General features: G+C 46.2%; 1 protein-coding gene across 2 annotated transcripts in view; it reads right to left on the bottom strand.

Annotated features, from left to right (window-relative positions):
- LOC147672940 (rabenosyn-5-like) overlaps window positions 1-21,781 on the bottom strand; it is a 205,747-nt gene that overhangs the window by 62,793 nt on the left and 121,173 nt on the right. For both annotated transcript variants that reach the window (XM_086947895.1, XM_086947896.1), the window contains 2 exons: window positions 12,568-12,809; window positions 11,893-11,963 (listed from right to left, as the gene is read on the bottom strand). In XM_086947895.1, coding sequence (XP_086804021.1) covers window positions 11,893-11,963; window positions 12,568-12,809 — 313 coding nt within the window. The remainder of the gene's footprint in view (window positions 1-11,892; window positions 11,964-12,567; window positions 12,810-21,781) is intronic.

Below are 21,781 nucleotides of genomic sequence, written 5' to 3'. Positions count from 1 at the left end.
CTTGCTGTAGAATGTGCAATTCTAGGGAAGAAAATATTATTCACATACGGGTTTGCGCCCTGCTCTACTGAGAGAAAGGAGGGCACTATTAAGAAGAGCTCCTTTTAACCAACGGGGCATCCGGTCATGTCAGCAGGCTGTGATTGCATGTCTCAAAGCAATGGACCCCATTCTGAATTGTTGCTTCACAAAGGTTTTAAAGCTTGCAGCAAAAAAGCTGGACACTTGTGAAGTTTTGTTGACTTCAAGCATATTTACATTCTCTGGTTTTCCTCCTCACCAGAGTTCATCCGCCATCCGTCAAGGTATCCTGTTTAAGCCAACCATCTCCTGAAGCCTAAACTGAACTGCACCTTAAGACTTTACAAGCATGTGACCTTTTGCACGGTATCATCTGTGACAGTCCTGGACAGTGGACATTTATCATGCACCTTAAGACTAGATATGCCTCTTGTAAACACTTGTTCGGCTTTATAAATGATGTTGGCAACTCATATGGGGTCACAGTGCTACTGTCCTTGACTGTACCCCCTACAATTAGTTGTTACATTTTAGTCTGTAAATGAATTGTAAACTGTCTTCTCTAGACTTAAAATTGATTCTTTACCATTGTCCGCGTTCTTTACGCAATTTACAGCCCCTTATATTCACATCTGTTGACTCTAATGTGGCAACCATTTTAAGGTGTTTTGCAAATGAATTGGAATTTTTTAATAAAGTTTCCACGCTGCAAAGGATCAACAAACCGGGAGACATTAACAACCCAACCTACTTCTTAACATGCTATAAACCAACGTCATTACGCTTTTGGCATACCAGTCATGTGTTGCTTGTACTTAGTCTGTCAACTCTTATGGCCTTCTCATGTAGTAGTCCGTGACAGCTGTTGGAGATATCCAAAGTCATCTTTTTTGCTGTCACAGTATGAATGCACGTTGTTGAAAGCTTGGTGATGGCATTTGAAGTAACTTTGTAACATTCTGTTACTGCCTTTTGCACTTTTTCTCTGGCACTAATACGACTTTGATACAGTTGGTCATTTACCAAAAATGCTGCTTTGCATTTTTTTTTTTATTTGTTTATTAGAGTTGCAGGATAATCACATAGCAGTCACATAAGTAATCATAGATTCTCTTAAAAATGATAGAGTCGGAAATGTCCACTGCAGTGTATATGGTAAGGATACGATTTTTCATGGAAACAGTAAAACAAACAACAAAATAGGCAATAGTCAGTACAGTCCAGAAACATATCATCATTGACAAACATGCATTTGTAATAATATCGGTTGACATACACACTTAGACAGGGTACGTGAGGTCAATGCAGAATGGGGGGACATTGTATAAATATACATTCTCAGGTATAGATATAATCAGAAATTTTACAGCAGCAGGCTTTGGATCCGAATAGAATCAAACAACAGTCTAATTCCAGGTGCGTAAAACAATATTGCATCCATCAATTAATGCTTCACAATTAAGCCAGGGCCCCATGATATCCCCGTCTTACTCAGTATCTTCCACTCGTGGCTCAGGAGTAGTCTGCCCAATATCAGGGGTATGTGCTCTATCACGCCTCCACCTTAGGAACGGCTCCCAGATATCTCTTGGACGAGAGGCAGTGGGCATGAGCTCCCAGTAAAGTCCAAGTTGCGTGTGTCCATACATCACATCCGCCACCGGTGGGGTCTTGCGTCCCCACCGTATAGCCACCTGTCGTCTTGCATATAAGAGCAATAAGGCATGTAGTTTGCGGCTTTTAGGTTCTGTGCACATCACACCGCCAAGTAACCATAGTAGTGGGGAAGGGTCATCTGTCCTCATAAGAATTTGGTTTATCGCATAAAAAATGTCAGACCAGTAGTTAGCGATGGAGGGACAGCTCCAAGCCACATGTAGAAAGGAGGCGTCCTCCGCACCACACTTCCAGCATCTAGCATCGTCTTTTATACCCATGCGGTGTAGAGCAACTGGTGTGCGATAGAACCTGTGTAAGAACTTGAAATCTATTAACCTGAGTTTGTAATTGGGGGAAAGCTCCAACAACTGCCTACAGCAGAACGACCACTGGTCTTCCGTCAGGGGCTCGCTCAGTTCCGCATTCCATGCTCGCATGGAGGTTGGTACCACAATAGGGGCTTGTTCCTGCATAGTGTTACACAGGCGAGACACCAATTTTTTGGGAGATGCTCTAGCCAACACGTTTTGTAGGGCATGTAGTTGTGGTGGTTCTTCTGGGAACTGGTCCCAGAACGCTTTGCAGGATGATTTCAGCTTTCGATAAGTGAATAGGTAATTAAAAGACGTGGGTGGCCCATCGTCCTCCGCCCATGGTTCGTGAAATGTGCCATTCGGATACAGGTCAGCAAAGGTTAGCATGTGCACTCCATGCAGGGAGATCTCACCGCCGCTCTCCGCCAAACAAGGCAACATAGGGTTACGCCTCAGGGGTATCACCGGCGCATACAGGAGAGGGAGCTTAGCTCTTTTTTGGAGTTCGCCACACACCCAGCGGAGCATGTTTGCTGTGTCAATATCCAGCCAGGGTCGCCAAGCTTTTTGATAGAGAGCAATACTCAGAGGCAGCGGAGCCACCAAATCCAATTCTACCGCCACATGTGGTCGGTAGGGCGTTGGATAGGTCCAGAAGTGTACAAATTGGGCCTGTGCACATAACGCATAGAGCTGCATGTCAGGCGCGCCCAGCCCTCCCTGCCGCAACGGCAGCGTCAACAATGCCCAAGAGAGTCTAGCCTGACCTACAGCCCAGACCAGTGACAGCAAGTGAGATCTCAGACAGGTGAAGAAGCATTTAGTTAGGGGAATTGGGATGTTTACAAAAAGATATAGGAACTTTGGCAGTACCACCATTTTTGCCAGTGCAATCCTCCCTGCTAGAGACAGAGGGAGTTTCGTCCAAATAGCCACCTTGCTCTCGAGCCAGCTCACCGCCCTCCCAAAGTTTAAGGACCATACATCCTGAATATTACGACTAATCCAAATGCCAAAGTATTTAACTGCGTCCGCTTCCCAGCATAAGGGGTAGTCAGAGCTCACCTCGGGAGTATTGTCTGTCAAAGGGAATATAACCGATTTGGTCCAGTTGATGGACACACCAGCCAGTCCTCCGAATTTCACAAATTCACGGAGTAGGGGATTTAAATTGTCGGCTGGGTTCAGGACATACAGGGTGACATCATCAGCATATAAGGAGACCAGTAGGCTGCGTGTGCTGAATCCTATGCCCCGTGCGGTATGATGTTGTCTAATTCTCGCCGCAAGGGGTTCCATTGCTATGGCAAATAACAGAGGAGACAGGGGGCAGCCCTGTCTCGTGCCACGCGATATGTTAAAGGGCTCAGAAAGCAAGCCATTTACTCTCATTCTCGCCTTGGGCATGGTGTATAATGGTCGTATCAGATTTATAAATAAGGGGCTGAATCCCATTTGTTCTAATATCCGAAAGAGGTAAGGCCATTCAAGTGAATCGAAGGCCTTCGTGGCGTCCAAAAACAACACTGCAGCCTGTACATCAGGGTGGAGGTAGTGTAGTACCGAAAATATAGTCCGTAGATTATGCGAAGTCGCACGTCCTGGTATGAAACCGGATTGGTCTGGGAGTCATCAGGAGTAATGGTTGCAATCTGTCAGCTATTATCTTTGCATAGAATTTCACGTCTACATTAATGAGGGATAAAGGCCTATAGGAATCCAGCGACTGGCTATCTTTATCTTGTTTTAAAAGCATAATAATCAGGGCCTCTCGCATTGACTCCGGCAGAATTTCTGCCTCCAATGTTTCAGTGAAAACGGCATGTAGGCGCGGAGCAAGTTCGTCCACGTAGGTTTTGTAAAATGCCCTAGTGAGCCCATCTGGCCCCGGGGCTTTATTCAAGGGAAGTCCCTTAATGACCTTAGATATGTCTTGGACAGTGATTGGAAGGTCCATATACTGACGATGGGCATTATTGAACCACACCAAGGCTATAGAGTCTAAATATGTGTTAAGGGAGTCTAGTGTCATCATGTGTTTGGACTTATACAAATCAGAATAAAAGGAGGCAAATGTTTTTACGACCTCTTCCTGGCCCACAATTACGTCACCTTCAGGATTAACATTAGAGTGGATGTATGTGGTTGGTGCCGTAGATGAAATGAGACGGGCCAGAGTTCTGCTAGGTCTATCACCCTCTCCATATCTACGAGCTTCAGCTGTTTTGCCCAGAAAGTTTAATTCCAGCTGCGCCTCCTCTGTGAAATCTAGGAGCTTAGCCTTTATTTGTGTAGCAAGTTCGGGAGAGGAGCATTCACAAAAGCGTGTCTCCATCTCTTTCAGTTCTCTTTCTAACCCGTTCAAGGTGTTCCTGACTGCTTTAAGGACACCCACCTGTCGCGCTATACATTGCCCTCCTATGACAACTTTGAATGCATCCCATAAGATCGCTTCTGTGGACACGGAACCAGCATTGTTCTCAAAATAGTGTATGATATCAGTTCGGATTTCTTCGGTAAAGGCCGCATCAAGCAGCGCATGCAGTGGCAGGCGCCAGGTGAAGGCGCAAGTGGGTATCCCTGGGATCTGGATTTCCAAAAGGCATGGGGCGTGGTCTGATAGGGATCTGGCCTGATTACACACATTTACTGTCCATGTAGCAACATCCTGTGACACCAACCAGAGTCTAGCCGTGACCAGGCCGCACAGTGACTCGATATGCATGTACCTTCCCTAACATGTGGGTGTCGTGCCCTCCATATGTCTAGTAGGGAGCCCTCTTTAATAATATCTGTCAGTGCCTGTCTTGCGTTTGGGTGTAGCGGTGTGGGCGAGCCTCTGCGATCTAAAGAATCATTCAGCACAGTGTTGAAGTCACCCCCCCCCGCCCCATATGATCGTGGAGCAGTTCGTCAGCACTATCTGAGCCCATACTGATCTGAAGAAGTCCGGATCATCAACATTTGGGCCATAAACCGCCCCCAGTACCAGTTGTTTTCCCATTAGGGTCCCGTGCACCACAACATATCTGCCGTCTGGATCATTATAAACTGTATGTTCTCTCCAGTCCAAACCTTTATGTATCAGTATAGCCACTCCACGGGCATAGTTGGAGTATATGGCGGAATATATGGATCCCCATCTGGAGTGTTTAAGTCTCGGGGACAGCGCAGTTAATATGTGTCTCCTGTAGGAAACAGATATCGATGTTGTGTCGCATTAGATAGCAGGAAGGCGAGGCTGATGCATAGCTATCACTTAAACCTCGGATGTTCCAAGTTAGTATCTTCGTCACCCCCATTTATTTGCAGGTAGCATTTCACAGTTGGAAGGTAGACAACCCACAGTAAGTCCAAGTGTAATAATAGCATAAACATTAAGCCATGTATTATAGTACTGATCAAGTGCCAAACATCCCAACATCCCCAACCACCCCCCTCCCACACCAACCCCCCAATTAGGTTGTGATAAATTCCCCCCCGAATTATGCATATCGTAAGAACAATTAACAGTTGCAAACAATGGGAGATACCCCTTAGAGGCGTGGTATCTCGAGCATACTATCCTGTTTACACAGAGTGGCTGTGCTATCTCAGTCTTAGTTTGCTAGCATCGTAGACATAGATGCAATGAGAACCTGTAAGTACACCTACGAGGTAGACCGCCAACAACAACATATATGTCTATGGGAGCTCTATTAAACTCGTCACAGTGTCTGATCAGTGTTAAAGCCTAATGAAACAGTACAAAGCATGGCAAGGGGGAGCACGCCAGGGAGGCAGTGCAGTGTAATCAATACACAAGTGTCTCAACAGATATGAATATGCTAGGGTCAATCATTGTCACTCAAGCGATTTTCTGCATCTCCCAGCTGCGCCGATTTTCTCCTTGCCCTTGCGCCACATATATGTTTCCCAAATTTCAAAGCAGATTGAGCGTCAGTGAAGTACTGTGTGGCGCCCTCGAGTACCACCCGGAGTTTCGCAGGGTATAAAACAGAGTAAGGGATCTCCGCTTGAAACAAAAGACGTTTAGCCGGTAGAACCTACTTGCGTGCTGCCTGTACTAGGGGGTGAAGTCGGGGTAAAATGAGATAGCATTACCTTTATGTGTTATCTTCCCCTTCTCACATGCAAGGCGCAGTATCAAATCTCTGTCCTGGAAATTTAGTAATTTTACAAGGATAGGTCGTGGCGTTGATCCCACTGGCGGTTTCTTACCTAACGTCCTATGTGCTCTCTCAACAGTGAATACCTGCGACAAGTTTGGGTCAAAGAGTTCATGTAGCAAACCAGCGATGAACACCTCCATTTTCCCAATGGCTGTGGTCTCCGGAATACCGGTTATGCAGATGTTGCATCTTCGAGAGCGCGCTTCCAAGTCGTCCGCCTTTGCGCGTAGCATCTCAATCTCCTTCTCCATGTTAGTGATGTGCTTTTTGGTTTCCTGTTGAAATTCGCAGCATTCTGTGTTCCGATTCTCCAGGCAGTCCAGCCGCGTCTCATGGGTGTCAACCTGGGCCTTCACAGTCTCTAGCAGGGACGTCATGGTGTCAAGCTTAGTGTCTATGCTTTTAAGGCTTGAGCGCACTTCTAGCAGCAGCGCCTTGACGTCGGTGTCTTGGTCGGCCCCTTGCAAGTTCTTCTCTGCCGCCTCTGGGTCCGGATCGTTCTGTTTGGCCTGGCGCCGTTGCTCAAACGTGATTTTGGGTTGGCGAGGGTCACCCTGTGGTCTGTTCAGAGGGTCCGTCGGAGTCCGAATGCCGTGCAAGTACAATTGTAGGTGTCAGTAGGGGGCAAGTGTTTGACACGTACTTTCTGCAGTTGCAGTCCGTGTGGCAGGACAGTGGGGGAATCGGTGAGGTCGCGGCGCAGCGCACATCTAGGATTTTGGTCGTCCTAAAGTGCAGTGACAGTGGGGTTCATCTTATGAGGAGTGGGCCTCGAGCAGGTACCCCAAGCGCTCCCAGGCCTTGCAGCAGCAGAGCGGCTCACCTCCCCGAACACAACGCGGGAGTCCGTAGCGCCGTCGGTCCGGAGGTATATGCGCTCAATGTAAGTTGTCCTGCCTGATCTGGAAAGTAGGCACTGCAAGTCGGGGAGGCCGGGCCCCACCGCGCACAGCTCCAACGGTCAGGCAAATGTTCCCCAATCCAAGATGGCGGCTCGCCCCATTTCCACAAGCATTCGACAAAGAAGGGTTTTTCCAAACAGGCACTTCAACGTGTGGAAAGTCGCTGCAGTTTCAAGTGTCCCGGCAATATTTCATACAATTCACCAACCTCTTTGTCCCAGGCAGTGATTTCTTGGTTTCCGGCGCGAATGCCGATCAGGCGGGCCTCCGCAGCATCGGACTGGAGTGGGTTCAGGCATCCGATCAGGGCTGCACAGTAGGCGGATCGCAACTCAGCCACGCCTCGGTAAGGTCTCCGAGACGGGAATCTTCCGTTTCTGGTACTTCTGGGCTCGGAAAATCAGTGTAGCGGTGCAGTCGGACTTCCGTCACCCTCCGGTGCAGTTTGGATCAGTATGCCTCGCAAATAAGACAGGATTTTTAGAGGATTAATGCCACAGCCGGCGGAGCTCGCTTAACGGCCATTTCGATGCCCGGTCGGCCACGCCCCCCAATGCTGCTTTGCAATTGACACTTTATTTTGCACTGCCAGATTTTATAATGTGTTCTCGATTTTAACTTCTGATTTGATTAAGTATTAATGAGATTCTCATTTGTTATGGTTTTAATTAACTGTACAATAATAAATGACGTTACTGGTAGAGGCATATTTCTTAGCCAGGCTGCGGTAGCTGCTTTTGCTCTGGTGAAATGGGATCTGGAGTTGCAGGGCAAGAGGTTTTTAACCAACTAATAACAATGATATGCAAGATACAAATCGACAAGATAGGTTGCTTTGAGGTGTCGAGACCACTGATCATGATCACATTTGATAAACGTTGGTTAGATTTGTGCAAGGGCTTTGTCCTGTCTAGATGAAAGTACAGAACTCTCCTGACTTCGAGATAGTGTGAGCAATGCTGTGCTGGTGAAGAGATATGGCTAAAGAAAACTGGGAGATTAACAGTCTGCTTACTATGACATTATGATACCACTTTAAGGAGGAAAGAAAGTTTTCAATTCCACTATTTAGTTGGAACGCACTAATGGGTTTAACTCCTGAAAGGACATACACTTCACTACACCTACAAGCTGAAGAAATAGGCGTTAGAAAGGCAGCCTACCAAGATAGATGCTGCAATGAAGTCATATGAATTACTACAAAAGATAGATCCATTAATTTTGACCGGGTAACTTTGAGATGCCCAGAGTTGGAGGCTTCTTCAGCCCTTCCCAAAAATCTTTTGTGACATGAATTTAAAAAAAATGTTTTTTACTTGGAACCTCATTGTAAGCTAATACAGTTGCAAGGGTGACTGACAGACAACTGCATTTTTGATTGTGCCAAACTTAATAGATATGGTTGATTCAGTTCCTGACATAGGTTCGCACCATTTCTCTTGACGCCACAAGCAAAGCCTCTCCCATTTGAAGGAATCGCAAGCCCTGGGAAAAGGGTGTTTAGTTTCCCATAAAATGTCCAAGGATGAAGCAGGGCATATTCATAATCTAATATTTTCTTTTTTTTAAATTGTTTTTATTAAACATTTTTATACAGAGAATACAGTCATCAAATCTGTTAGAGGTAGCACCCGAGTCTGGCCCAGAGCGTTATTACAGTGGCCGTGCTTACCCTTGACCTGGTATGGTTTGATAGAGGGAGGTAAATCAGGTCGGAAAAGGACAGCACCTAGGAAAGGAAAGGAGAGAGAAAAATGATAGCCCAAATGAAAGGCTTACCTACACGGTATTACTATTGACAACACGATAGGGCAATCGCATATCTTTAAACCCCGGCAATGGTTCCTGGAAAGACTTAGCTTAGGCACCCACGATTTCAGGGTACCACGTTTATGGGGGTTTATATGAGTCAAGGGTTCTGTCCAGAGTCTCCCATAGCCCCCTTGACGACGTCATCCATGAGGAATACTGAAGTGTTAAGCTGTGCCGGTCCTCTGAGGTGAGTAATCCAGTTTAGCCATCCTTGGAGGTTGGTTTTGCTAGAGTCTTTCCAGTTGGACAGCACCAGTTTGACGGCAGCCGTCAGTAGTAAGTCCATTGGTCCATTGGTTCCTTGTCGTTCTCAGAGTGGAGATCAGATCTCATAAATGCTGTGGTTAGGGAAGCAAAATCCCTCGTTGTTTTGATTTTCAACACATTGTCTAAGAAGTCAAACACCCACCCTAGAAAGAAGTGAGGGTTGGGCAGTGGTAGATGAGGTGTGCTAAGTCCCCTGTCTGTGTGTTGCAGTTCCAGCATAAGAAATCTTCCCTGATGCCCAGTGTGTGTAATCGGTCTGCGGTCCAGAAGGACTTGTGTTAAAGTCAGAATTTTGTTTGCGCGAGAATTGGGGTGATCTTGTTTTGTGTGGCCGAGGACCAAAGCGTTTTTCCACTCTTGGTCCTTTAGTGGGGGTGTAGTTGATTGTCCCAGTATTCAGTTGTTTTTTTGTTGATTTTGGTGCTAATTGGGTGCAGACGCTTGTAAATACGTGAGACTTGGTGACCCAGTTTATTGATGTTGCTTACCAAGAGGAATATAGAGGGCTGGGTGTTGGTTAGTTTTGCCTTAGCTAGGGCAGTTCTTATCTTTAGGAATCTATAAAGGTCTAGGTCTTCTAGTTGGTGGTGTGTTTTCAGGTCTGCGAAAGTGATCAGGGTTGTCCCCTTCTCTAGTTGGTGTGGGAAGCTTATACCTTTCTCTATCCATGACATGTAGTTGAGACACTTCCCCTTATATTTGATGGTTTTGTTTAACCACAGGGACTCTGACTTGGTGCCCTTGATGCTAACCTCCACTCGCCTGTCTAATTTTAGGAGTGCCAACTTTGTGTTTTTAAATATCAGCTTAGAGGTGTGTGGGTATGTGTTTGTCGTAAGTAGGGCAAGCGGGTGAAGATTTCTTAGAATGGCCTTCTCCATCTGTAGAAAAACAGGTATGTAGTCTGGTGTCTGCTCCACCCACTGTGTGCCTTGCTTAGCTAGGAAGGCTAGTTGATATACTTTGAAGTCTGCTAGGTTAAGCCCTCCCTGTGTTTTCAGCAGCCTGAGCTTCTTTATACTGATTCTTGCTTTCTTGTCTCGCCAGAGAAATTTGGTGAGCATGATATAAAAAAATTTATGGAACTCGTCTGGAGAAGGAGAGGGAGCATGCTCGTCAGATAAATGATCATTGGCGTGATCATCATTTTATTTGTTTCTATGCGACCCCACCATGTGATGAATTTTGGGGACCAGGCTTCTAACAACTTCTTGACCTTTTCTATGAGGGCTTTCTCGTTGTGCCTTAGGGTGTTGTACCGGTTGGTGCCGAAGTGTATGCCTAGGTACTTGATGTGTCCCGTCTGCCAAGTCAGACCGGAGTCCCCCAGCACCTCTCTCATGCAGTGGATGTTTAGTGGCTTACATTCTGATTTTCCTTTGTTTAGTTTGTAGCCCGAGAGTTTGGAGTATTGTGTTGTTGTGGACATAGGGGCCTTTATAGAGGATCCAAGGATGAAATAGGGCATATTCATAATCTAATATTTTCTGATCTCGAGGGCCATGTTGCCAAATTCAAGGATCTCAGGTTTGGGGATTTGATATTTGATAATGCAATCTGGTGAATATGTGTATTTTTCATGGCAACCTGTTGTGTGACTTGACTGATATTTCTAACAAGTTCGGGTACCACCATGGACTCAGCCAGTCTGGATCAATGGCTCTTCTTCGCCTCACAATTTCAGAGGTTCAGCATAATTGTTGATGGAATTGGATGAAAATGATAGCGCAGTGCCCTTGAAAATTTCATCAAAACGGCATTGCCCAGTAAACCTAATTTTGGTATCCTGGGTGTGAAGTCTTTGCATCTTTTCTCTAATGTTGGATAGCCCAATCGGAGAAATTTAATTAAGATGGCACCCAAAACAGAACTCGCGCCTCCCGGTTGCCGGTGTGCACACCATTTTCATACCGGAAGGACCACCAGGGCAACTCTCCTCATAGATGGTGCCCGGGCGCACTGATGCCGATACGCTCCCCGCCAGCCTCTGACAGACCCCTCTAGGCGATTATCCATGTTCCGCAGGAAGGGCCACAAAAGGTAGGAACGCCGCACTGGTATCTGCCTTGGTTTTCTGCATACTACGAGGAACCACACTGGTTCCAGAGCAATTTTCATCTCTGGCAAGACCCCAACTAAGCAAATGCTGTAAAGCCTGTAGAGAAAATTATAATATGAAGATGGCAGGCATGCCTTCAGACATTGTACACCTTCGGGTCAAAATTATCATTATTACCCAGGCCCAAAACTATTATTTGTATTATCAAGCAGCGGAGGAATACAGCACAGGAAGGGGGGCTACAACAGATTCACAAAGCAATAGCTGTCTGGTGGAGCACCAAAAGCTTATGTTTATTTTTCATTCATACTAGAATGGTGTGTAGGTGAACAGCAAAAGTTATACTAGCAAAATAGGACACCCTTTAAACAGGAATGTGTTGTTTGGCACCACGTGGGCATGCAATTACACAAGTAGCAGAGCATAAAAATCTATATTTTGTGGGAGTTGCAGGGATCACAGAAAATCACAATAAGTTTGAAAGCCTGTTTGATTTGAACCCAAAAGCCAGATACCTTTTGGGTAGTCTGGTTGTCATATTTGCCATTTTGGGATGGCAAACTTTATTTCTAATGCACTTGGAACTTGATTTTCCTACAGGTCTTGTTAATCTACACATGATTTTCCTACAGGTCTTGTTAATCTACACATTGCATGAACAAACTTGATGGAATAAGGGTACTCACTTTATTGACTGAGCCATCTTGATGTATTCCGGTGCCTTCAAGTCTACCTTTTCCATGCACTGTCGAAGTTTCTAGAAAATAATTAAAGTTCAACCAAAACAGCACTTGAAGGTCTGACACTTGACAAAAACAAGCCTAACTGCTTGGTCCCTAACTAGCCCTGTGTGTGTCTAACACCATCTCAGGAAGTCATGTAAACAAACGAGAATACCTTGATGCTATGTGAAACTATCAAGATCAATTCATCAAACTACTATGAGTGGTAACTTCTTCTGCAAATATTCAAGCTGACTACAGCTCCTTCATTCGCCATATATAAGCAGCTACAGATTTGTATTCTAATGTAACTAGAAAGCTATAGGTAAAATGTAAAGGAAACTCAAAGTAATGTCATTGTTTCTTGACATCTTTTATTCAGATCCTATAGAACAGCTTCATTATGGCACCTTGAAATGTATGCATACAGTAATATGTATGCAAACCTTAATTAAGACGCATACATCCTTCTGTGTTTCAGGGCAGCTAGTTTAGTAAACTTCCTGGCAATCTTTCTAATATGTTTTTGTGCCAAATGGATAAATGAGCCAAGCAAGCCATGATATTAACTAACAAATGAGGCACTTTCCCGAATTTACAGACCGTGGCACAGACTTTTAAAAAAAATCATTGGGGTACCTGGTAAAATTTGACAATTTCAGGTGTGTACTCTCGCTCATCAATTTGCTCCTCCCGCTTTAGCAGCGTCCCTTGGCAATGTCGGCAGCACCTGATTCGGTCATCATCCTTTTCATCTAAAATTGAGCTCACACTGCTTAAGCTGTTGATGCTGCCTCTACGAGAAGTGCGCCCGCTGTTTGGAGAGAGGTTCGGACTGGTCTGGGAAGAAAGGACATGTTTGCTGGCACTGGTGAGCTTACCTGCAAAAAATGATCAAGAAAGAAATGTATAAGGTACAAGTAAACCAGGATATGGGGCTACTAGCTGACTGATGTACATCTGGGAGAAGGTGTCCCATGAAAACAGTGCACCAATTAGTACAACTCTTCACAATTATTTCCAGTAAATAATCAGCTGCTAAAGGGAAAATCAAAAACAAAACAGACAAAATGTTTGATGTAAAGAAACAGCATTGACACAATCATAAAAATGAAGGAAGTAGAACGTCCAGCATATTGGTAAATAAACTGTACATTCAGGTAGCTGTGAGTTAAGCGGTCACAGAGTACCAAATGTATAATGTCACACCAAAAAAGGCACAGTGCAACTGAGCCTTTAGTGGGTCTGTTTAGTCAAATTTCCATGTGTTCTACAAAACCAACTGGTAAAAAAAAAAGTAAAATAATCTCAGGATGTGAGTCAAGTGTATACTATGGGAAGAATGTGGTCTGCATTACAGGCAGCTTTGTGGGTAGTAAAACTTATTTTGAGAAAAAGGTGGAAGGATATGCTTGTGAAGTGCCACATGCTCTGGTGAATAGCTTGATGCATTTTGAGGTGATATTTCAGGGAAGCTGGCAAGTAAAATATTACTTAATGTGGATAACATGTTGTCCTATGGTTTACAGACAGTAGTGTGGAAAAATCAGAAGTGATTTTGATACTTCTTATTTCTACAGAAAATAACAAATTTTGGTGACTCAAAAATAGACTTGTGTGAAATGGAACTGGTTAAAAATGGCTCATACTTGGAACCATTCACTCGGTCACCTTTCAAGTACCAGGTTGACTAAACTTAACCATTCAACAGGGTTCATTTGTTGAATATGAGAACAAGGTCCCATGTTGTGGGTGACCCTGAGAATTCTCTGTCCCATCTCTAAAGAATCCAGCACCTGCAGCTAATGGGGTAGTGAGAGTTAAAAGGTAAGATGATTTCTCTGACTTTTAGCGTCTGATAGTATGCAATTCTGTTCCTTCATCCATCGTTTCAGGATTATCTAGAGAAGATTGGTCACTGGTAGATTTGACTTAAACTTTACGCGGTTTGACGATCCACTCCAAATGGATTAGGGCTGGCAAGCAGTGACTAGTTTCAAAAGATGCTCTTGAATGAGTCCTTCATTCTCATTCAAGGGTGGAATGCAGGTCCATTGGAGTTAAGAAAGAAAACAAGTTACTTACCTGTAACTTTAGTTCCCCAGTATTGGTAACTTTCATAGATTCCCATGCTTTGTATCATTCCCCGTCGTCAGAATGGGAGTCTCGGTAACAAAAATACCATAGCTGTAGGTACAAAAGACAATGGAAAAAGGCCTAGGCCTCATTTCCTTTTGTAGCATATCACCCTCTTTGTGTAAAAGAGACTAAACTTTGGCCTCAGCCAATCAGAAGTGCCTCACCACTTAGAACCTTCCTGAAGGAACCTCAGAGCCTCAGATTTTCGTAGCCGTAGTGTACTTAGACACCATATCTGTTGTAGGCTGAGCTTTCCCCGGGGAGGTGGGTGGGCGCATGGGAATCGATGAAAGTTACCAATACTGGGGAACTAAAGTTACAAGTAAGTAACTTGTTTTCTTACCCCAGTATTGGAACTTTCATAGATTCCCATGCTTTGTATCAGAGTAGTAAGCAGTTGGCAAGACAATCACATTTTGCATTGTAAATAATAGCAGTAGACAGCATGACATTAGATACAAAATGTGAAAAAATGGAAGGTGGGAAGAAAGGAAAGCTCACCATTAGTGGAAGAGGTTCCTCAGGACAGCCTGTCCTACTGCTGCATCATCCTGTTGCAGAGATTCCAAGCAGTAATGCTTGGTAAAGGTGTGGACGCTGCTCCAGGTAGCAGCTCTGCAGATATCCTTAATTTGCACCCCCGCGAAGAGGGCTGTTGAAGAAGCCACAGATCTTGTGGAATGCGCTCGTATCTTTCCAGTCAGAGGTTTACCAGCAGCCTTGTGACAATGTAATATAGCGCTTGTGATCCACCTTGAAACACCCTGTTTGGATAGTGGAAGGCCTTTACTCGGTCCCCCGAAGGCCACAAACAGTTGAGAAGATTTTCGAAAATCTTTAGTGCGTTGCAAATAAAATTTTAAGCATCGCTGCACATCCAACGAATGCAACGCTTTTTCCGCTGGCGTGGAAGGCTGAGGGAAGAAGGTTTTCAGAATGACCGGTTCATTCAAGTGGAAATCCGAGGGAACCTTTGGCATGAACCTAGGGTTAGTCCTCATGATGACAGTGTTCCTCTTGAATTGAAGGAAAGGTTCTTGGATGGTCAAAGCCTGTAATTCTCCTACACGCCGAGCCGACGTGAGAGCAAGGAGAAGAGCCAATTTCCACGAAAGATATTTGATGTCAGAACGATAGACTGGTTCAAATGGACCCTTCATAAGTTGAGAAAGGACCAGATTTAAATGCCATGTTGGAGGAGGCGGTCTCACCGGTGGATAGACCCTGAACAGGCCCTTAAGAAATTGCTTGATTATTCTGGAAGACCATAATGAAGGCCCAGAGTCTGTCCTTCTGAATCGTGACAAAGCAGCCAAATGGACCTTAATTGATGAATGGGCTAGACCAGATTTGGCCAAAGACAGCAGGTAAGGTAGGATCTGATGAGGCTTGGAATTGAATGGATCAATGTTTTGCTTTCGACACCAACAACAGAATCTTTTCCACTTAAGGCGGTAAGTTTTGTTAGTTGAAGGAGCCCTTGCTTGGGACAGAACTTCCCTAACCTCCCTTGACAATGGCAGGTTCATAAATTCTCGCTGTTCAGGAGCCATGCAGTCAGGTGTAACGACTGAGGGTCTGGATGCAAAATCTGTCCTTCGGACATCGTGAGAAGATCCGGCAGAATCCTTAGAGGCAAGGGGGGAGCTATTGACAACAGATGGAGCTCCGTGAACCAGAACTGCCTCGGCCAAGCCGGGGCTATCAGGATCATCCTGCACGGTTCCACCTTGAGTTTCTTGATTAGTCGTGGTATCAGAGGAATGGGAGGAAAAGCGTAGACAAATGTCTTCGACCAGGCTATCGAAAGGGCATTTCCCAGTGAATCTTGATGGGGAAGCCTGCTTGCGTAAGACCGGCATTTCTTGTTGGTCGGAGTGGCAAAAAGGTCGATGTCCGGCCTTCCCCACCGGCTGAAGACTTGTTCCAAGACTTCCTGATTCAACTCCCATTCGTGGCTGACCGAGGATGACCTGCTCAGTCTGTCGGCGTTTTCGTTTAGGACGCCAGGCAGGTGTTCTGCCATCAGAGACATCTTGTGTTGGATCGCCCATTCCCAGACCTGCTGGGCTTCTCGTGACAATGGGCGCGATCTGGTCCCTCCTTCCTTGTTCACATAGTGCATGGCCGTGGTGTTGTCCGTCCTGATAAGCACTTGTGAACCTTCCAGGCGAGGAAGAAACGCTTGCAGAGCCAGTCGTATCGCCCTGAGTTCCAACAGGTTGATGTGGAGGCGTTTTTCCTGGGGTGACCAATGACCACTGACATGTAGGTCCTGCAGCACTGCTCCCCAACCCTCCAATGACGCGTCCGTCGTTATCACTTGTGGAGACGGGTCGCTTGCGAAGGATAGGCCTTGGGACAAGTTGTTTTGATCTGTCCACCATAAGGCTGCGTCCTTCATCTCCGGAGTGATAGCCACTCTGTCGTCGAAAGAACCGTGGACTTGCTTCCATTGATTGTCCAGTTGTTCCTGCAAGGGACGCATCCTCAGTCTGCAATGGGGGATTAGTGGAATACACGATGATATTACTCCCAGCAGAGACTTGTAGCGGCGTACTGAAAGAGACTTTCTTGTTTGCAAGTCTTGGGCCATGGCTTGTAATTTCTGCCTCCTTTCCGGAGTAGGAAAAGCTTGTGAAAGCTTCGAATCCAAGATGGCTCCCAGAAACCGAGCTCTTCTGGACGGGACCTGGCAAGATTTCTCGTTGTTTAGGGTGAGATCCAGGTTCTGAAATAAATTGGTACATGCTTGAACCGCCTGTAGCGCTGTTTTTCTGGACGGAGCTTTCAGTAACCAGTCGTCCAGATAGGGGATGACCTGAAACTTGAGTTTTCGCAGGAAAGCTGCTACTGGCGCCAGCACCTTTGTGAATATTCTTGGGGCTAAGCGGAGTCCAAAGGGTAAAACCCTGAATTGGTAATGGCTCTTGGCTACTGTGAATCGCGAAACCTTCTGTGCGCTGGGTGAATCGGAACGTGGAAATAGGCATCCTCGAGATCGAGTGTGGCCATGTAATCCCCCGGGCTGATCAGCTTCAAGATGTCCTGGAGGGACACCATCCGGAAGGACAGAGAAATGAGATAGGTGTTTAGCCCCCTGAGGTCTAAAATGGGGCGCCACTTGTCGAGCGTCTTCTTCACCAGGAAGAACCTGGAATAAAATCCTTGACCTCTTTGGTTCGATGGAACTGGCTCTATCGCCCCTTTTCGGAGCATCTGTTGAACTTCGAGCCGAAGGAGACGCTGGTGTTTTGAAGGAGTGGCTGCCGGGGGCTTGGGTGGTGGAACTTGTGTGAACTCTAAGGTATGCCCTTTCCGAATGATGTTGAGCACCCAACGGTCCGATGTTATCTTGGACCAGTTGTGAAGGTATTTGTTGACCCTGCCTCCAACTGATGACTTCCTGAAGGAGGGTCCAGTAGGAAGAGCCAGGAGGCCGCTTTTGGCGCTTGGACGAATCTCGTCCTCGTGCCCCCTGCTTTCCTTTACCGTAAGGCCTGGAGTCGTTGGAAGACTGGCCCTGCCGCTGCTGGTAAGGCTGACGTTGTTGCTGGGAACCGGATCCTGTGTTGGAATAGCGTTGTTGTTGGAAGGATCCTCTGTAAGTACCACCCCTGCCTCTGGATCCCTTGAAAGGAGACTTTCTGTACTGAAGTGTTCCTAAAGACTTAGCGGTCTCTGTGTCCTTTTTTATATCTTGCAGGGTGTCGTCAATGAGTTTGCCGAACAACGCTTCCCCATCAAAGGGGAGATCCAATACTTTATTCTGGACCTCGGGCCGGAACCAGGTAGCTTTAAGCCACCCTTGGCGACGGAGTACTGCCGCTCCAGCCAGTGAACGGAATGCAGTAGTTGCAATATCCATTGCACAATCGATGATTTCCATTGACGTCGCCTCTCCCTCTTGTAAAATCTTCTTTGCCTCAGACGTAGATTCAGGAGGCAGCTGGTCAAAGTACGGGGCGACATCGCACCAGAGTTGACGGTCGTACCTACCCAGGATCGCTAAGGCATTAGCCGCTCGCACCAGCAAACTTGCCATCGATGAGAATCTTTTTCCCACGTTATCCAACCTCCGCCCTTCCTTGTCCGGAGGAGTTGTCAGTGGTGCCGAAGGGTTGCGCGATTTCCTCTGCGCTGCCTGCGAGATCACAGAGTCTGGTCTTGGATGACCTGTCAAGGCCGCAGGGGCATCATCGGTCGCCTTGTACTTCTGATCGAGACGCTGTAGCACCGGGACCACCGTTGCCGGGTGTGTCGTTGCCTTTATGCCCTCTTTCCATAGGTGATCCACGATAGGAATGGACCTGGCAGTCTTCCCAAAGGGTTCCTTAAAATCATATAAGAAACAATCTGTGGTAACCTTAGGCATTGCCAATTTAAATCTTGCCGCAGCTCTCTCCATCAGCTGATGGAATCCCCCAATATCCGCTGGCGGGGAGTCCGCCGGGTCCGGATTTGGCGATGCGGGATTGTCAATAACATATTCATCATATTCCGTGTCGGGATTAGAGACATGATCCGACTGCTGGTCCTCATCCGAGGATTCATCAACATCATGAGTCCCTGGCAATCCAGAGGAATCCTGTTGGAAGGACGCTTGAGGCTGTGGAGAAGTTGGAGCCGTTAAAGTAGGTGGCACCAATGAAGCCGGAGTCCTTGAAGGCGTAGCAGGCGTTGACATATTTGGCAGAGGTCTACAAGCCTTAGATTTATAGTCCTGTAGCATCTTATGTAGATCTTGCAGGAAAGACGTTGGCACTGAAACCATTTCCTGTTCAGGTTGCTGTTGCGGACTATGACCACGTTCCTCGTGGCCGTATTCGCCCTCTGAGTCAGTGTCCTGGCATTTGACAAATAGTTGGGAAGGACTATTGGCATAGCTATATGCATCTTGTTCATCCTCCTCTGATTCTCCCTCTTGAAGGAGCATGGTAGGTAACAGAGGGGACACCGTCCTTGGAGAAGTCATCTCTGGCGTGATCCGCGTCACAGAAATGGTAATCCGCTTTTCTGTGGACAATATCGTCGGTTCCGTAGTCGACGGTTGTATGTACGCCGTCGAGATAGGTGTCGTGGACGTCGTCGACGATGAAACTGTCGACACGCCAGCCGTTGTCATAGTCACTGTAGTAGTCGTCGATGCCTTCGTCGACGAGACCGCAGTCGTCGACACCGTCGTCATCGTCGTCGACGGGGCTTTCGTCGTCAACGGGGCTTTCGTCGTCGACGGGGCTTTCGTCGTCGACGGGGCTTTCGTCGTCGACGGGGCCTTCGACGTCGACGGGGCCTTCGACGTCGACGGGGCCTTCGTCGTCGACGGGGCCTTCGACGTCGACGGGGCCTTCGACGTCGACGGGGCCTTCGTAGTCGACGGGGCTTTCGACGTCGACAGGACTTGTCGTCGTCGACGACTCCTTCGTCGACACCCTTGAAGCTGGTACCTTCGTCGTCGGCGTCTTCAGTTTCTCCGTCGACGGCGAGGACTCCACCGTCGACGGTAGCGACGTCGACGAACCTCCTGTCGACGGAGTCTTCGATGTCCTCGTCGACGGGCCTCCCGCTGTCAACGTCTTCGTCATTGAGGACTTAGAAGTCCTCTCAGAAGACTGGAATGAAGGTGTTTTGAAGGCTGTAGCAGTCTTCTCACCTGTAGAAGGCGTAGAAGGTCCATCCCTCTCCTTTACACTTCCGTGAGGAGATTTGCTGGGACCTGGGCTCTCAGACTCACTGGGGGTCTTTTTTGAGGCCTTTGAAGATCTTCCCACAGAAGAAGAATGGGAACCCCTACCCCTTTTCACTGACCTTCTTGTAGAAGACATCGATCCAGCATCCTCACTGTCACTAGAGACAGTATCCTTCCTTGATTTAAGCTTTTGCAGCCATGTCAGGAGCCTACCCTCACGGTCCCGGAGGGTTTTGGCGGAAAAAGTGCGACAGATCTGACAGTCAGCAGCCTGGTGGTCAGGATAGAGGCAATAAATGCAGTCCTTATGCTTATCCTCCACAAAAAGCCTTTTCTTGCCACAGGAGGAACAAGGCTTGAAAAGGGCTTTTTTCTTCTCAATTTCCGACATCCTGGAAGGTAGTAACAATCCTGAAGAGAATCTGGAAGATTCTGAAGAAAATCCTTTAGAAAATCCTGAAGTAATACTTTTGAAGAGTAGAAGTTGAGCAGAGCTCAATGGAGACTCCATAGCACAACGTGCGGTAGAAAATCTGAGGCTCTGAGGTTCCTTCAGGAAGGTTCTAAGTGGTGAGGCACTTCTGATTGGCTGAGGCCAAAGTTTAGTCTCTTTTACACAAAGAGGGTGATATGCTACAAAAGAAAATGAGGCCCAGGCCTTTTTCCATTGTCTTTTGCACCTACAGCTATGGTATTTTTGTTACCGAGACTTCCATTCCGACGACGGGGAATGATACAAAGCATGGGAATCTATGAAAGTTCCAATACTGGGGTAACAATGAAGACCTACCAAAATTCAAGAGCATGTTAAATAACTTTTATTTTTAATACTGCCCTATAGCTCTACACTGATCGCACTTGCGTCCAGGTTTGAGGTGCCTAATGAAGAATCCCTGACAAGGTTGCACTGTCAAAGAGTAAGGAAGTCTTTTTCTGAAATAGCTTTATGAAGAGGTGATTTACACAAACATGCCATTTACATTTTCCCAAATCTATGAATTGTATGCTGACCGTATCAAGGCTGCTTTCTTTTTTTGAAAGTTATGTTGTGAGTTTAGGTAGATTTTCTGTGCCCCCATGAGTCTCATTGTCTTCCGAAATAGATCATGGAAGAGGTGGCACTGGACCTTTATCTTTACGCAAGGCTTCAGTGAGCACAGACTCCCCTAATAAGTTACCCATTACAAGAACTGGCTTCTGTTTGGGTGTTTTGAGCCTGATGTCCAAGGAGTTTGATGCTGGATGTTCTGAATTGGGTTTAGTCCAAGAAGCAACATATTGTACAAATAAACGAGACTTCATATTAATTAAAGGCTTTACTGAAGCAAGTACAGTTAATCTTATAAAGCCTACGAGAAGTAGGCTCTGTCTTCGCTCAGAGACTTTATTGCCTTTGAATGAACCAATCTGATAGAATGTAGGGGCTCTGTTCAAGATCAGAATTTGAAGTGTATGTGTTCGTCCACCTTCTACTTCTGAGGTAGGGAATGTGAAAAGGCTCTTCTCCACTAGGTACAGTATTCGGTACTGCTCTTGGAGGTGCAGAACAGGAGCATGTTCCAGAGTAGGAACAATAATCCATTTGAGAAGTCCGAAAAATGAACATAATAAATGAATGCAAAGACAGTGTGCTACATTTTTGTCAAGTTAACTGTATAATCTAACAGCACAATTTTCTCTGAAGACCACACCGTCTTGGGAATAGAAGGCAGCGCCGATAAGAAGGCACTGAAAGTGCTGTAATTACTGTGTTCTGGTATATGGTAAAATTACAGGGATGAAATATCCACAGCAACTATTTCTTCTTCTTTACCTTCTTTTCTAAATGGTCCTTCTAATGTTTGCTTCTTACTAGAAGAAGACTCAAGGAGCAAGTACCAAAACCAAAACTGGTTCTCATTTGATGTAGAAAACATGCTCTCTACGCTGCTGAGATTCAATTTAGGTAAACCGGACTTAGGAAATGTTGGTGCAGAACATTTGCTACCAATGAACTCCTATACTAGCTCAACCTCCATGAGTGGA

This window comes from Lissotriton vulgaris, assembly GCF_964263255.1.
Source record: "Lissotriton vulgaris chromosome 9 unlocalized genomic scaffold, aLisVul1.2 SUPER_9_unloc_2, whole genome shotgun sequence".
Taxonomy (NCBI): Eukaryota; Metazoa; Chordata; class Amphibia; order Caudata; family Salamandridae; genus Lissotriton; species Lissotriton vulgaris.
Note: the sequence above shows the minus strand (reverse complement) of the source record. Positions and strands in the feature narration are given on the sequence as shown.